Source organism: Ranitomeya imitator, chromosome 6 (genome assembly GCF_032444005.1).
Source record: "Ranitomeya imitator isolate aRanImi1 chromosome 6, aRanImi1.pri, whole genome shotgun sequence".
Lineage (NCBI taxonomy): Eukaryota > Metazoa > Chordata > Amphibia > Anura > Dendrobatidae > Ranitomeya > Ranitomeya imitator.
Window position 1 is genome coordinate 305,838,307 of NC_091287.1, and position 17,646 is coordinate 305,855,952.

At 44.5% G+C, this 17,646-nt stretch overlaps 1 protein-coding gene across 1 annotated transcript in view; it reads left to right on the forward strand.

Moving 5' to 3' along the window:
- The first annotated feature begins 935 nt into the window (after positions 1 to 935).
- RPP40 (ribonuclease P/MRP subunit p40) overlaps positions 936 to 17,646 on the forward strand; it is a 77,665-nt gene continuing 60,954 nt past the window's right edge. Inside the window, exon 1 of the mRNA XM_069730714.1 lies at positions 936 to 1,138. Coding sequence (XP_069586815.1) covers positions 1,022 to 1,138 — 117 coding nt within the window. The 5' untranslated portion in view covers positions 936 to 1,021. The remainder of the gene's footprint in view (positions 1,139 to 17,646) is intronic.

The window sequence follows — 17,646 nt, forward strand, 5'->3', positions numbered from 1 at the left end:
GCCCAGCCGAACGCTAATGTGAAACCAGCCTTAATAGTGTTTTTTTGACATGCCAGATTCCCTTAAAGTCTTGCATCTGTGCACCATGGTCAGTGTTTTTTAGCTGTATTTATTTTATACAAAATCACAGACTACTTAAATATCACTGTTAATCTGTGACAGTGAAATTTAAATGGCACAAGTGAGACATGGAGCTTATTCCGATGCCCATCGCACCCTTCCAGGCAATTGAGGTAAGCCGACGAGTTGCCATAACAATCATATATAGCCTGCTGAAAGCCTCCGTTGGTGCTATCACTGTATTCCTGTGAAGCCCAACCGCAGGTTGGAATTCATATGAAACATAGTTTTTCACTATTTATTGAAATATGAAAGTATTGCGGTATATAAAACGAGCTATCAAATGATCGCAAGTTCAAGTTGCCCATGGAAACAAAAAATTACAGTGAAAAGTAAAATATTTAGAATTGAGAGTCCTCAGTGGTTGATACCTTTTAATGGAGGACTCTCAATTCTAAACATGTTTCTATCTACTGGCTAACACGGTACCAAGATATATATCTTTCCTGCAGTGAAAAGTATACATTCTTTAAATTTTAAAATGCCTTCAAACAGCTCTATTTACTGAAAAAAATCAGAGTATTTCTTCCACCACTTAAATAATAAAATAAATATACAAAATTATGACCGCTGCATTCTGGATTGTCTGCCAGCAGGTGGCAGTGTGGTACACCCAACATCTGTCTTCATCATTGGCTGCATGAGCGCTCGTTATAAAATTCTGATCTCTGGACTGTCCGCCAGCAGGCGGCAGTGTGGTACACTCGACATCAGTCTTTATTGCGCTCACCGTAAAACTGATGGCTGCACTTTTGACTATCCGCCAGCAGATGGCAGAGTGTTACACCCAGCAGGCAGGATATGGCGTGTGATCACCGCCCCTTCCGCGGCAGTTTGAGCTTTTTTTTTTTATAATTTATCCACTAGTGTCCTAATAATCTGTGTGGACAGGGCAGTCACGATGCTCCCCTTACTGCAGGCGTGTCCTCGGCATCTGCTGGTATGTGAGAAGTCCAGCTTCCTGCAGGAGAAGTCCCGGCACAGCGCCCACGTGCAGACTCATCACTACAACTACAGTGTGAGTACGCGGCGCGGCCATGTCTGTGACGTCACTGATGTGTGACCCGTCACTGATGTGTGACCCGGCACCGCACGTGGAGCCCACAGGCTCTGTGACCCGTGCCTACATATGAGTGCTGTGGTCCGCCACCAGCAGCCAATAGGAGCCCGTGTGTTATAGTGTTCAATGAAGCATGGAAACTGAAAACCGAAGTCTGATTGGTTGCATCATCATCGTTGCTTCCCTGGTCTGTACTGTGCTCTCATTGCTGCTATTTAAAGGGGTTGTCCACTACTCCTACACAGCCTTCTAAATCCCTATTTCCCTCCAGTAAAATAATAAATTCCACTCCCCTCCTGTGCCAGCACCATTCCAGCAGTGGTGGCACCCCTAAAAATGTCACCCAACACCTGTGGCCAATCAGCAATGGTTTTGCTCTTCCCACCTTCGGAGAAATCGGATACATCGAGTGAAACCATTGCTGATTGGCCACGGGTGTTGGGTGACATTGTTAGGGGCCAGCCAGTGCCGACACAACTAGAACAGCGCCCACTCCTGCACCCAAAATGAGCATACCTATCACCATTAAAAATAAATATTGTCTCAATGTTCTCGAAAAATCGTACGTAATCAGTGCTTTACGTGTGTAGCCTAATATACGTGTAATTTGGTAACAAATGGAATATTGTAAATAAAATAACACCCTGAATGAAGTCCTTTATCATATATCTAAAAACGAGTGTGTGTATCGAAGATGTCATAATGGTTGCCATGACGACGATGTAATAATAGGTTGTAATGGTGACTTATGTCAATGGTTGCCGATGATGTTGTAATAGGTTGCCATGGCGACTATGGGATGGAGGATACGTATGATGAGGATATGGGCACGGGATTATGGGATAGAGAATATGTATAATGGGTATATGGGCACGGGACTATGGGATGGAGGATAATCATAATTTGGTATAACTAACCACAGTTAGTTAATAATAATATAAAAATCTTTATTTTTATATAGCGCTAACATATTACGCAACGCTTTACAGTTTGCACACATTATCATCACTGTCCCCATTGGGGCTCATAATCTAAATTCCCTATCAGTATGTCTTTGGAATGTAGGAGGAAACCGGAGAACCTTGAGGAAACCCACGCAAACACGGGGAGAACATACAAACTCGTTGCAGATGTTGGTGGGGTTTGAACCCAGGACTCCAGCGCTGCAAGGCTGCTGTGCTATCCACTGCGCCACCGTGCCGCCCTAAATATGCGCATATTCATCACTGTAATGAGCGGTACCATGTGACCGCTCACACAGGACCTTCTGTTGGCGCTGAGAGGAGACATCGCAGGAGCTGGGTGAGTATTTCTCTGCAAGCAGGCAGGCGCACAGGGGATGGGAGGCGGGAGGTGACCCCCAAACTTTATTTTTAACACAAACAAACAAAACCTTGATTTTTCATCTCTTGTCTTCTGCAGAGGGCAAGAGATGAATGCCGTCTTCAGCACCACACGCAGTGGGGACAGCGCTTACTGTAGCACTGTCTCCTGCGCGCAGTACGTGCACACGGAGGAGAGTGCACACTGTTCTCCGTGTGCACGTGTGCAGAGCACACAGACACGGATAACTCTGGTACCGATTTCTCCGGTACCGAAATTATCTGGACTTGTGAAACCGGCCTTAGTGGTATAATTTCCCTGACATTACTTGAGTTTATTTGTGAAAAAAACAGAAATTTGACGAAAATTTTGAAAATTTTGCAATTTTCCTACTTTGAATTTTCATGCCCTTAAATCACAGAGATACAGTACAGACCAAAAGTTTGGACACACCTCACTTAAAGATTTTTCTGTATTTTCATGACTATGAAAATTGTAAATTCACACTGAAGGCATCAAAACTATGAATTAACACATGTGGAACTATATACTTAATTTCAGTTGTTTCACACTTTTTTGTTATGTCTTATATTCTAGGTTCTTAAAAGTAGCCACATTTTTCTTTGATGACTGCTATGCACACTCTGTAGTCTCGAAAGCTTGCAATTTATTACCATCTTTTCAGTTGGCCATTAAAAGGTATCAACCACTGAGGACTCTCAATTCTAAATATTTTGCACACTCTTGGCATTCTCTTGATGAGCTTCAAGAGGTAGTCACCGGGAATGGTCTTCCAACAATCTTGGAGTTCCCAGAGATGCTTAGCACTTGTTGGCCCTTTTGCCTTCACTCTGCGGTCCAGCTCACCCCAAACCATTTCGATTGGGTTCAGGTCTGGTGACTGTGGAGGCCAGGTCATCTGGCGTAGCACCCCATCACTCTCCTTCTTGGTCAGATAGCCCTTACACAGCCTGGAGGTGTGTTTGGGGTCATTGTCCTGTAGAAAAATAAATGATGGTCCAACTAAACGCACACCGGATGGAATAGCATGCCACTGCATTGACACACGTCGCAACCGTCGTGCGACGGTTGTGGCGGACCGCCGGGAGCAAAAAACGTTACATGTAACACTTTTTCCGACCGCGCATGCGTGGCCGGAACTCCGCCCTCACCTCCCCGCACCTCACAATGGGGCAGCGGATGCGCTGGAAAAATGCACCCGCTGCCCCCGTTGTGCGGCGCATTCACTGCTAGCATCGGTACCTCGGCCCGACGCTCTGCGACGGGCCGAGTCCGACGCTAGTGTGAAAGTAGCCTTAAGGCCTCTTTTCCACTTGAGAGAAAAAAACGGTCCGTAATCTGGACCGAAAAAAAGGGATGAAAAGTATGCGTTTGTCATGCGAGTTCAATGCGATTTTTTTTTTTTTTTTTAATCGCACCATCCATTTTACATCTTTTTTTTTTTTATCTCTGCAACTATTTTTATAGTCATTTACAGGACTATTTATAGTGTTCTATGCCACAGAATGGTAAGGTATCCGTAAAAAACGGATGGAATACGGATGGTCCGTATTCCATGCGTTTTTTTTCTCGCACCCATTGACTTGCATTGGCGAGTCTCGTCCGAGACTCGCAGCAAATCGCAGCATGCTGCGATTTTTTTTCTCAGTCAGATTTCAGCTGGGAAAAAAATCGCAAATGGAATGTCACCTATTGAATAACGTTGGTCCGAGTGCAATCCAATTTTTTTTTTTTTTTTTTTTTTATCGGATTGCTCTCGTCCGTTTTTCTCGCAGGTGGAAAAGAGGCCTAACAGTTGTTGTAGAGATGCGTCTGCTGCTAGAACTCTGTGTGGCATTGACCTGGTCGCTAATCTGAGCTGCTGTTAACCTGCGATTTTTGAGGTTGGTGACTCGGATAAACTTATCCTCAGAAGCAGAGGTGACTCTTGGTCTTCCTTTCCTGTGGCGGTCCTCGTGTGAGCCAGTTTCTTTGTAGCGCTTGATGGTTTTTGCAACTGCACTTGTGGACACTTTCAAAGTTTTCCCAATTTTTCTGACTGACTGACCTTCATTTCTTGAAGTAATGATGGCCACTCGTTTTTCTTTACTTAGCTGCTTTTTTCTTGCCATATTACAAATTCTAACAGTCTATTCAGTAGGACTATCAGCTGTGTATCCACCAGACTTCTGCTCAACGCAACTGATGGTCCCAACCCCATTTAGGCCGGCGTCACACTCAGCGTATAAAAATACGGTCCGTAACGTACGGCCGTAATACGCTGAAAAGTCCCCAAAATAGTGGTCCGTATCTCCTCCGTAGGCAGGGTGTGTCAGCGTATTTTGCGCATGGCATCCTCCGTATGTAATCCGTATGGCATCCGTACTGCGAGATTTTCTCGCAGGCTTGCAAAACCGACATACGGATATACAAGGGATCCATGTGCTCAAAAAATAATAAAAACATATACACTGTATGTATATGTGTGTGTGTGTGTATATATATATATATATATATATATATATATATATATATATATATATATATATAAACACATTATATTAATATTTCATCCAGCGCGAGATAGCTTAAAAGCCGGTAATTCAATTGCCGGCTTTTGCTATCTCCTTCCTAAACCCGACATGATATGAGACATGGTTACATACAGTAAACCATGTCATATCCCCCTTTTTTTGCATATTCCACACTACTAATGTTAGTAGTGTGTATGTGCAAAATTTGGCCGTTCTAGCTATTAAATTAAAGGGTTAAATGGCGGAAAAAATTGGCGTGGGCTCCCGCGCAATTTTCTCTGCCAGAGTAGTAAAGCCAGTGACTGAGAGCAGAAATTAATAGCCTGGAGAGGGTCCACGGTTATTGGCCCCCCCCTGGCTAAAAACATCTGCCCCCAGCCACCCCAGAAAAGGCACATCTGTAAGATGCGCCTATTCTGGCACTTGGCCACTCTCTTTCCATTCCCGTGTAGCGGTGGGATATGGGGTAATGAAGGGTTAATGCCACTTTGCTATTGTAAGGTGACATTAAGCCAGATTAATAATGGAGAGGCGTCAATTCTGACACCTATCCATTATTAATCCAATTGTATGAAAGAGTTAAAAAAAACACACATTATTAAAAAGTCTTTTAATTAAATAAACACACCGTTTGTTGTAATATTTTATTGTACGCTCAATCCACTCGCTGAAGACCCTCGCTCTGTGACAAAGAAAAAATAATAAACCAACAATATACATACCTTCCGTAGATCTGTAACGTCCCACGTTGTAAATCCATCTGAAGGGGTTAATTTTTTTTTACAGCCAGGAGCTCTGCTATAATGCAGCTGTGTTCCTGATTGTAAAACCCCAGCGAATGAATGGAAACTAGGTCAATGACCTGTAGTTACCTTCATTCGCGGTGAGGCGCCCTCTGCTGGTTGTCCTCATTTGAACTCGAGCCTGGGAACTTTTCTGATTTTTTTTTTTTCCCACGCTCGAAGGACATCCAGCAGAGGGCGCCTCACCGCGAATGAAGGTAACTACAGGTCATTGACCTAGTTTCCATTCATTCGCTGGGGTTTTACAGTCAGGAACACAGCTGCATTATAGCAGAGCTCCTGGCTGTAAAAAATATTAACTGTTGTGGATTCTGTTTTTGGGCTCCCTCTGGTGGTTACAGATGGTACTGGGTGACTTGTGTTTTCTGCGGTCTCTGGTGTCCACCTGTTCTATCAGGATATGGGAGTTTCCTATTTAACCTGGCTTTCTTGTCATTTCCTCGCCGGCTATCAATGTAATCAGTGTGTCTTGTTACCTCTGCTTCCCGCTTCTGTAATCTTCAGGACAAGCTAAGTTTTTGATTTTCCTGTTCCACGTTTTGCTTAATTTTTGTCTTAGTCCAGCTTGCAGATATGTGATTCCTTTTTGCTGGTTGCTCTAGTGGGCTGATATTACTCCTCATGTTCCATGAGTTGGCACATGAGTTCAAGTAATTTCAGGATGGTTTTTTTGTAGGGTTTTTCGCTGACCGCGCAGTTCACTTTTGTATCCTCTGCTATCTAGCTTTAGCGGGCCTCATTTTGCTGAATCTGTTTTCATAACTACATATGTGCTTTCCTCTCATTTCACCGTCATTACATGTGGGGGGCTGATATTTCTGTGGGGTGTTTCTCTGGAGGCAAGAGAGGTCTGTGTTTCTTTTAAAGGGGAAGTTAGTCCTTCGGCTGGCGCGAGACGTCTAGGAATCATCGTAGGCACGTTCCCCGGCTACAGCTAGTTGTGTGTTTAGGTTCAGGATCGCGGTCAGCTCAGTTTCCATCACCCTAGAGCTTGTTTTGTTTTTTGTGCTTGTCCTTTTGTGATCCCCTGCCATTGGGATCATGACAGTATAGCCGCCCAAAAAGTGGTAATCGTATTGGCTGAAGTAGGAGGAAAAGTAGTCTGAGGAAGTTTTTTTTTTTTTTTTCCCCTCAGAGTTTGCTGCCTAGCCTTAATTGCAGCCTGGCTGCGTCTTACCTCCTCTTAATCCTTGAATGGCTCTGACCTCAGCTGTTTATCATGGACGTCCAGAGTTTGGCTTCCAGCCTGAATAATCTTGCTGCTAAGGTTCAAAATATACAAGATTTTGTTGTACATGCTCCTATGTCTGAACCTAGAATTCCTATCCCAGAGTTTTTTTCTGGAGATAGATCTAGTTTTCTGAATTTTAGGAACAATTGCAAGTTGTTTCTTTCTTTGAAATCTCGCTCCTCTGGAGACCCTGCTCAGCAAGTCAAAATTGTTATATCTTTCCTGCGGGGTGACCCTCAGAATTGGGCATTTGCATTGGCACCAGGGGATTCTGCGTTGCTCAATGTGGATGCGTTTTTTCTGGCATTGGGTTTGCTCTATGAGGAACCTAACCTAGAGATTCAGGCTGAAAAAGCTTTATTGGCTCTCTCTCAGGGGCAAGATGAAGCAGAAATATATTGTCAGAAATTTCGGAAATGGTCGGTGCTTACTCAGTGGAATGAGTGCGCCCTGGCTGCAAGATTCAGAGATGGCCTTTCTGAGGCCATTAAAGATGTTATGGTGGGGTTCCCTGCGCCTACAGGTCTGAATGAGTCTATGGCTATGGCTATTCAGATTGATCGGCGTTTACGGGAGCGCAAACCTGTGCACCATTTGGCGGTGTCTTCTGAACAGGCACCTGAGACAATGCAGTGTGATAGAATTCAGTCCAGAAGTGAACGGCAAAACTATAGGCGGAAAAATGGGTTGTGTTTTTATTGTGGTGATTCAGCTCATGTTATATCAGCATGCTCTAAACCAGGGGTCCCCAACTCCAGTCCTCAAGGCCCACCAACATGTCATGTTTTCAGGATTTCCTTAGTCTTGCCCAGGTAATAATTGCATCACCTGTGCAATGCAAAGGAAATCCTGAAAACATGACCTGTTGGTGGGCCTTGAGGACTGGAGTTGGGGACCCCTGCTCTAAACGCACAAAAAAGGTTGATAAGTCTGTTGCCATTAGTACTTTACAGTCTAAGTTCATTCTGTCTGTGACTCTGATTTGTTCATTATCAGCCATTTCCGTCGATGCCTATGTGGATTCAGGCGCTGCCCTGAGTCTTATGGATTGGTCATTTGCCAACCGCTGTGGGTTTAGTCTGGAGCCTCTGGAAGTCCCTATTCCTTTGAAAGGAATTGACTCTACACCTTTGGCTATGAACAAACCTCAGTACTGGACACAAGTGACCATGCGTATGACTCCCGTTCATCAGGAGGTGATTTGCTTCCTGGTACTGTATAATTTACATGATGTCTTAGTTGTCTGCCATGGTTACAAACTCATAACCCAGTCTTGGACTGGAAAACGATGTCTGTGTTAAGCTGGGGATGTCAGGGGTTCATGATGATGCACCTCCGATTTCTATCGCTTCATCTACTCCTTCTGAGGTTCCTGTATTTTTGTCTGATTATCGGGATGTTTTTGAGGAGCCTAAGCTCAATTCGCTTCCTCCTCACAGGGATTGCGATTGTGCTATAGATTTGATTCCTGGCAGTAAATTTCCTAAAGGTCGTTTGTTCAATCTGTCAGTGCCAGAGCATACTGCTATGCGGGATTATGTTAAGGAGTCCTTGGAAAAGGGACATATCCGTCCATCTTCGTCCCCTTTGGGAGCAGGTTTTTTTTTCGTGGCCAAAAAAGATGGTTCCTTGAGGCCTTGTATAGATTACCGTCTTTTGAATAAGATTACAGTCAAATATCAGTATCCTTTGCCATTGTTGACTGATTTGTTCGCTCGCATTAAGGGGGCTAAATGGTTCACTAAGATTGATCTTCGGGGTGCGTATAATCTTGTGCGGATAAAGCAGGGTGATGAGTGGAAAACCGCATTTAATACGCCTGAGGGCCATTTTGAGTATTTGGTGATGCCTTTTGGACTTTCTAATGCTCCTTCTGTCTTCCAGTCCTTTATGCACGATATTTTCCGTGAATATCTGGATAAATGTATGATTGTGTATTTGGATGATGTTTTGTTTTTTTCTGATGACTGGGAGTCCCATGTTCAGCAGGTCAGGAAGGTGTTTCAGGTCCTGCGGGCCAATTCTTTGTTTGTAAAAGGTTCAAAGTGTCTCTTTGGAGTCCAGAAGATTTCTTTTTTGGGGTATATTTTTTCCCCTTCTACTATTGAGATGGATCCCGTCAAGGTTCAAGCTATTTGTGACTGGACCAAGCCTACATCTCTTAAGAGTCTACAGAAGTTCTTGGGCTTTGCTAATTTTTATCGTCGTTTCATAACTAATTTTTCTAGTGTTGTTAAGCCTTTGACGGATTTGACTAAGAAGGGTGCTGATGTTGCTGATTGGTCTCCTGCGGCTGTGGAGGCCTTTCAGGAACTTAAGCGCCGGTTTTCTTCTGCTCCTGTGTTGCGTCAGCCAGATGTTTCGCTTCCTTTTCAGGTTGAGGTTGATGCTTCCGAGATTGGAGCGGGGGCTGTTTTGTCGCAGAGAAGCTCCGATTGCTCAGTGATGAAGCCATGTGCGTTCTTTTCTAGAAAGTTTTCGCCCACTGAGCGGAATTATGATGTTGGTAATCGGGAGCTTTTGGCCATGAAGTGGGCATTTGAGGAGTGGCGTCATTGGCTTGAGGGTGCTAGACATCGTGTGGTGGTCTTGACTGATCACAAAAATCTGATTTACCTTGAGTCTGCCAAGCGTCTGAATCCTAGACAGGCTCGTTGGTCACTGTTTTTCTCCCGTTTCGATTTTGTGGTTTCATACCTGCCAGGTTCAAAGAATGTGAAGGCGGATGCTCTTTCTAGGAGTTTTGTGCCTGACTCCCCTGGAAATTCTGAGCCCACTGGTATCCTTAGGGATGGGGTGATTTTGTCGGCTGTCTCCCCAGACTTGCGACGTGCTTTGCAGGAGTTTCAGGCGGATAAACCTGATCGTTGTCCGCCTGAAAGACTGTTGGACCAGTAGAGTCATCTCCGAGGTCCATTCTTCTGCGTTGGCAGGTCATCCTGGAATATTTGGTACTAGAGACTTGGTGGCCAGGTCTTTTTGGTGGCCTTCCTTGTCGAGGGATGTGCGTTCTTTTGTGCAGTCTTGTGAAGTTTGCGCTCGGGCTAAGCCTTGCTGTTCTCGGGCCAGTGGATTGTTGTCACCTTTGCCTATCCCAAAGAGGCCTTGGACGCACATTTCCATGGACTTTATTTCGGATCTCCCTGTCTCTCAAAAAATGTCCGTCATCTGGGTTGTGTGTGACCGCTTTTCTAAGATGGTTCATCTGGTACCCTTGCCTAAGTTACCTTCCTCCTCTGAGTTGGTCCCTCTGTTTTTTCATAACGTGGTTCGTTTGCATGGGATTCCGGAGAACATCGTTTCTGACAGGGGATCCCAGTTTGTGTCTAGATTTTGGCGGACATTCTGTGCTAAGATGGGCATTGATTTGTCCTTTTCGTCTGCATTCCATCCTCAGACGAATGGCCAGACGGAACGAACTAATCAGACCTTGGAAACTTATTTAAGGTGTTTTGTTTCTGCTGATCAAGATGACTGGGTTACCTTTTTGCCGCTTGCCGAATTTCCCCTTAATAATCGGGCTAGTTCTGCTACCTTGGTTTCTCCTTTCTTTTGTAATTCGGGGTTTCATCCTCGTTTTTCCTCTGGTCAGGTGGAGCCTTCTGATTGTCCTGGAGTGGACATGGTGGTGGATAGGTTGCATCTGATTTGGAGTCATGTGGTGGACAATTTGAAGTTGTCCCAGGAGAGGGCTCAGCAGTTTGCTAATCGCCGTCGCCGCGTGGGTCCTCGACTTCGTGTTGGGGACTTGGTGTGGTTGTCTTCTCGTTTTGTTCCTATGAAGGTCTCTTCTCCTAAGTTCAAGCCTCGGTTCATCGGTCCCTATAGGATCTTGGAAATTCTTAACCCTGTGTCGTTTCGTTTGGATCTCCCGGCATCGTTTGCTATTCATAATGTGTTCCATCGGTCGTTGTTGCGGAAGTATGAGGTACCTGTTGTTCCTTCGCTTGAACCTCCTGCTCCGGCGCTGGTGGAGGGAGAATTGGAGTATGTTGTGGAGAAGATCTTGGATTCTCGTGTTTCCAGACAGAAACTCCAATATTTGGTCAAGTGGAAGGATTATGGTCAGGAGGATAATTCTTGGGTGGTTGCCTCTGATGTTCATGCTGCTGATTTGGTCTGTGCATTTCATAGGGCTCATCCTGGTCGCCCTGGTGGTTCTCGTGAGGGTTCGGTGACCCCTCCTCAAGGGGGGGTACTGTTGTGGATTCTGTTTTTGGGCTCCCTCTGGTGGTTACAGATGGTACTGGGTGACTTGTGTTTTCTGCGGTCTCCGGTGTCCACCTGTTCTATCAGGATATGGGAGTTTCCTATTTAACCTGGCTTTCTTGTCATTTCCTCGCCGGCTATCAATGTAATCAGTGTGTCTTGTTACCTCTGCTTCCCGCTTCTGTAATCTTCAGGACAAGCTAAGTTTTTGATTTTCCTGTTCCACGTTTTGCTTAATTTTTGTCTTAGTCCAGCTTGCAGATATGTGATTCCTTTTTGCTGGTTGCTCTAGTGGGCTGATATTACTCCTCATGTTCCATGAGTTGGCACATGAGTTCAAGTAATTTCAGGATGGTTTTTTTGTAGGGTTTTTCGCTGACCGCGCAGTTCACTTTTGTATCCTCTGCTATCTAGCTTTAGCGGGCCTCATTTTGCTGAATCTGTTTTCATAACTACGTATGTGCTTTCCTCTCATTTCACCGTCATTACATGTGGGGGGCTGCTATTTCTGTGGGGTGTTTCTCTGGAGGCAAGAGAGGTCTGTGTTTCTTCTAATAGGGGAAGTTAGTCCTTCGGCTGGCGTGAGACGTCTAGGAATCTTCGTAGGCACGTTCCCCGGCTACAGCTAGTTGTGTGTTTAGGTTCAGGATCGCGGTCAGCTCAGTTTCCATCACCCTAGAGCTTGTTTTGTTTTTTTGTGCTTGTCCTTTTGTGATCCCCTGCCATTGGGATCATGACAATTAACCCCTTCAGATGGATTTACAACGTGGGACGTTACAGATCTACGGAAGGTATGTATATTGTTGGTTTATTATTTTTTCTTTGTCACAGAGCGAGGGTCTTCAGCGAGTGGATTGAGCGTACAATAAAATATGGGTTACGGGTAGCTATGAGAGATGGGAGGGTCTGGCTACCCATATACCTCACCCCTGGGTAAGGGGCATAACCGTGCCTATCTATGTTTGTTTCAGGACCTGTGGTGATGTCAGAACCACATGTCTAATCATGTGATGGGTTCCTGGGTGTGGTCTCACCTATGTAAAGAGGTGTGTGTGTGTGTAGCACATGGTGAGAGTGTGTTTGGGAGTCTGTCAGGGTGGACACACTTCCATGTGTCCTGGCTGGACACTTCAGAGTGGCCTGTGTGTTGGACGGTTCCAAGTGGGGACAGACGTCGTGAACAGCACACAGAGACCATATTTAGGCTGGAGAGCCTACGTGCTGGACATAGCACAGTCTGTGCGCCTACAGGTCTGAGAGAGAGCGGAGCTCTAATATGGACATTGAGGATTCAACTGTCTGAAGTAAGACTGTTTACCTGTTGTTCCTGTTGCTATGTGGTTTATGGAGCAATAAACCTGTGAACTTTTAATGAAACGTGCCTCCAGAGTGTCATCCGCCGCACCTGAGCGAGTACAATCCCTAATATATATATATATACTAGCTGAAGAGCCCGGCGTTGCCTGGGCATAGTAAATATCTGTGGTTAGTTATAGCACCTCACGTCTCTTATTTTCCCATCACGCCTCTCATTTTCCCAATCACATCTTTCATTTTCCCCCTCACACCTCTCATTTTCTCCCTCACTCCTCTCATTCCCCCCTAACACTTGTCATTTCAACATCACATCTGTCATTTTCTGATCACTCCACTAATTTTCCTCACTCCTCTCATTTTGCACTCACACCTTTTCATTTTCACCTCACACCTCTCATTTTCACCTCATCACCTCAGTATATACATGTTTGTCATCTCCCTTATATATAGTATACATCTGTATGTCATCTCCTGTATATAGTATATACCTGTATGTCATCTCCCCTGTATATAGTATATACCTGCTGTCATCTCCCCTATATATAGTATATACCTGTATGTCATCTCCTCCTGTATATAGTATATACCTGTGTGTCATCTTCCCTGTATATAGTATATATCTGTGTCATCTCCTCCTGTATATAGTATATACCTGCATGTCATCTATATAGCATATACCTGTATGTCATCTCCTCCTGTATATAGTATATACCTGTAGGTCATCTGCTCCTGTATATAGTATATACCTGTGTGTCATCTCCTCCTGTATATAGTATATACCTGCATGTCATCTTCTATATATAGCATATACCTGTATGTCATCTCCTCCTGTATATAGTATATACCTGTAGGTCATCTGCTCCTGTATATAGTATATACCTGTGTGTCATCTCCTCCTGTATTAGACCTTGTTCACACGTTATTTGCTCAGTATTTTTACCTCAGTATTTGTAAGCTAAATTGGCAGCCTGATAAATCCCCAGCCAACAGGAAGCCCTCCCCCTGGCAGTATATATTAGCTCACACATACACATAATAGACAGGTCATGTGACTGACAGCTTCCGTATTTCCTATATGGTACATTTTTTGCTCTTGTAGTTTGTCTGCTTATTAATCAGATTTTTATTTTTGAAGGATAATACCAGACTCTTGTGTGTTTTAGGACGAGTTTCATATGTCAAGTTGTGTGTTGAGTTGCGTGTGGCGACATTGCATGTGACTGGTTAGTGTAGCAAGTTGTGTGCGGCAAGTTTTGCACATGGCGAGTTTTGCGCATGGGGAGTTTTGTGCATGGCGAGTTTTATGTGTGGTGCCTTTTGAGTATGTGCAAGTTTTGTGTGAGGCAACTTTTGCATGTGTTGCAACTTTTGTGCATGTGGCAATTTTTCCGCGTGTGGCGAGTTTTCCATGAGGTGAGTTTTGCACTTGTGGCGAGTTTTGCGTGAGCCTAGTTTTTGCATGTGGCGAGTTTAGCGGGTGGCGAGTTCTGAGCAGCGACTTTTGTGTTTCGACTTTTATGTGGCGAGGTTGGTGTATGTGTGGTGAAATGTGTGCTGAGGGTAATATGTGTTCAAGCACGTGGTAGTGTGTGGCGCATTTTGTGTGTGTGTTCATATCCCCGTGTGTGGTGAGTATCCCATGTCGGGGCCCCACCTCGCTCCCACTCTTTAAGTCCCCCTTGTTCACATCTGGCAGCTGTCAATTTGCCTCCAACACTTTTCCTTTCACTTTTCCCCATTATGTAGATAGGGGCAAAATTGTTTGGTGAATTGGAAAGCGCGGGGTTAAAATTTCACCTCACAACATAGCCTATGACACTCTCGGGGTCCAGACGTGTGACTGTGCAAAATTTTGTTGCTGTAGCTGCGACGCCTCCAACACTTTTCCTTTCACTTTTTCCCCATTATGTAGATAGGGGCAAAATTGTTTGGTGAATTGGAACGGGCGGGGTTAAAATTTCACCTCACAACATAGCCTATGATGCTCTCAGGGTCCAGACGTGTGACTGTGCAAAATTTTGTTGCTGTAGCTGCGACGGTGCAGATGCCAATCCCGGACATACATACACACATACAGCTATATATATATATATATATATATATATATATATATATATATATATATATATATATATATATATATATATATATATATATATATATATATATATATATATATATATATATACCGTATATACTCGAGTATAAGCCGACCCCCCTAATTTTGCCACAAAAAACTGGGAAAACTTATTGACTCGAGTATAAGCCTAGGGTGGAAATGCAGCATTTACCGGTGAATTTCAAAAATAAAAATAGATCATTCTTGCCTCATAGCTGTGCCATATAGTGCTCTGCACCTTTCATTATTGCCCCATAGCTGCCATATAGTGCTCTGCACCGTTCATTATTGCCCCATAGCTGTGCCATATAGTGCTCTGCACCGTTCAGATTTCCCCATAGCTGTGCCATATAGTGCTCTGCACCGTTCATTATTGCCCCATAGCTGTGCCATATAGTGCTCTGCACCGTTCATACTGCCCCATAGCTGTGCCATATAGTGCTCTGCACCGTTCATATTTCCCCATAGCTCTGCCATATAGTGCTCTGCACCGTTCATATTTCCCCATAGCTCTGCCCCATATAGTGCTCTACACCATTCATATTTCCCCATAGAGCTCCACATATCTGTGCCATATAGTGCTCTGCACCTTTCATATTGTCCCATAGCTGTGCCCCATATAGTGCTCTGCACTGTTCATATTGTCCCATATCTGTGCCCCATATAGTGCTCTGCACCGTTCATATTTCCCCATAGAGCTCCACATATATCTGTGCCATTGCTGCTGCTGCAATAAAAAAAAAACACATACTCACCTTTCTTGCTTGCAGCTCCCGGCGTCGGGTCCCGGCGTCTCTCTGCTCTGACTGATCAGGCAGAGGGCCCGCGCACACTATATGCGTCATCGCGCCCTCTGACCTGAACAGTCAGAGCAAGAGGACGCGAAGACCGAGCGGCTCCGGGAAGATGGAGCGGCGCCCGGCTGCTGGAACGCGGACAGGTGAATATGACATACTTACCTGGTCCCGGCGTCCGGCTCCCTCTGCCTGTCACAGCTGTCTTCGGTGCCGCAGCCTCTTCCTCTATCAGCGGTCACCGGCACCGCTGATTAGAGAAATGAATAGGCGGCTCCACCCCTATGGGAGATGGAGCCGCTTATTCATTTCTCTAATGAGCGGTCCCACGTGACCGCTGAAGAGGGGAAGAAGCTGCAGCACAGAAGACCGTGGGACGGCAGGGGGAGCGCCAGGATCGCTGGAAGCAGGTAAGTATGCCTCAGCGCCCTCACCCCCTCACCCGCTGACCCTGCCACCCACCTTGACTCGAGTATAAGCCGAGAGGGGCACTTTCAGCCCAAAAATCTCGGCTTATACTCGAGTATATATATATATATATATATATATATATATATAATAATTTTTATTTATATAGCGCCAACATATTCCGCAGCGCTTTACAAATTATAGAGGGGACTTGTACAAACAATAGACATTACAGCATAACAGAAATACAGTTCAAAACAGATACCAGGAGGAATGAGGGCCCTGCTCGCAAGCTTACAAACTATGAGGAAAAGGGGAGACACGAGAGGTGGATGGTAACAATTGCTTTAGTTATTCGGACCAGCCATAGTGTAAGGCTCGGGTGTTCATGTAAAGCTGCATGAACCAGTTAACTGCCTAAGTATGTAGCAGCACAGACACAGAGGACTATTAACTATTCTATGTGTACACATTTATTCCACCTATTCTATTGTAAGCTGTCAGTGTGATTTTACTGTACACCGCACTGAATTGCCGGCTTTTCTCGCTAACACCGCTGCGTATTACTCGCAAGTCACACTGCTGGACCGTGTGTAATCCGTATTTTTCGGGCCCCCATAGACTTGCATTGGCGATTTTTTTTTTTTTTTGCGCAATACAGTGACAAATGCAGCATGCTGCGATTTTCTACGGCCATAGAAAGCCGTAAAATACGGCAGATAGGAGCAGGGGCATAGAGAATAATTGGGCCGTGTGGAATGCGTGTTTTACGGACGTATTTAATGCGCTCATATGTCCGTAAAACTCGCTAGTGTGAGGCCGGCCTTATAAGGCAAGAAATCACACTTATTAAACCTGACAGGGCACACCTGTGAAGTGAAAACCATTTCCGGTGACTATCTCTTGAAGCTCATCAAGAGAATGCCAAGAGTGTGCAAAGCAGTCATCAAAGCAAAAGGTTGCTACTTCGGAGAACCTAGAATATAAGACATACCATAATTTCAGTTGTTTGACACATTTTTGTTAAGTAAATAATTCCATATGTATTAATTCATAGTTTTGATGCCTTCAGTGTGAATGTACAAATTTCATAGTCATGAAAATAGAGAAAAATCTTTAAATGAGAAGGTGTGTCCAAACTTTTGGTCTGTACTGTATGTCACACAAAATACTTAATAAGTAACATTTCCCACATGTCTACTTTACATCAGCACAATTTTGGAACCCCAATTTTTTTTTTGTTTGGGAGTTATAAGGGTTAAAAGTTGACCAGCAGTTTCTCATTTTTACAACACCATTTTTTTTTTTTTTTTTAGGGACCACATCACATTTAAAGTCACTTTGAGGGGTCTATATGATAGAAAATACCCAAGTGTGATACCATTCTAAAAACTGCACCCCTCAAGGTGCTCCAAAACCACATTCAAAAAAATGTAATTCTGATCCAATTTGTTTTATTTTACCAAGGGTAATAGGAGAAATTGGACCCCAAAAGTTGTTGTACAATCTGTCCTGAGTACGCTGATACCCCATATATGGGGGTAAACCACTGTTTGGGCGCATAGCAGAGCTCAAAAGGGAAGGAGCGCCATTTGACTTTTCAATGCAAAATTGGCTGGAATTGAGATGGGACGCCACGTCTCGTTTGGAGAGCCCCTGATGTGCCCAAACATTGACATCCCCCACAAGTGACACCATTTGGGAAAGTAGACCTCCTAAGGAACTTAT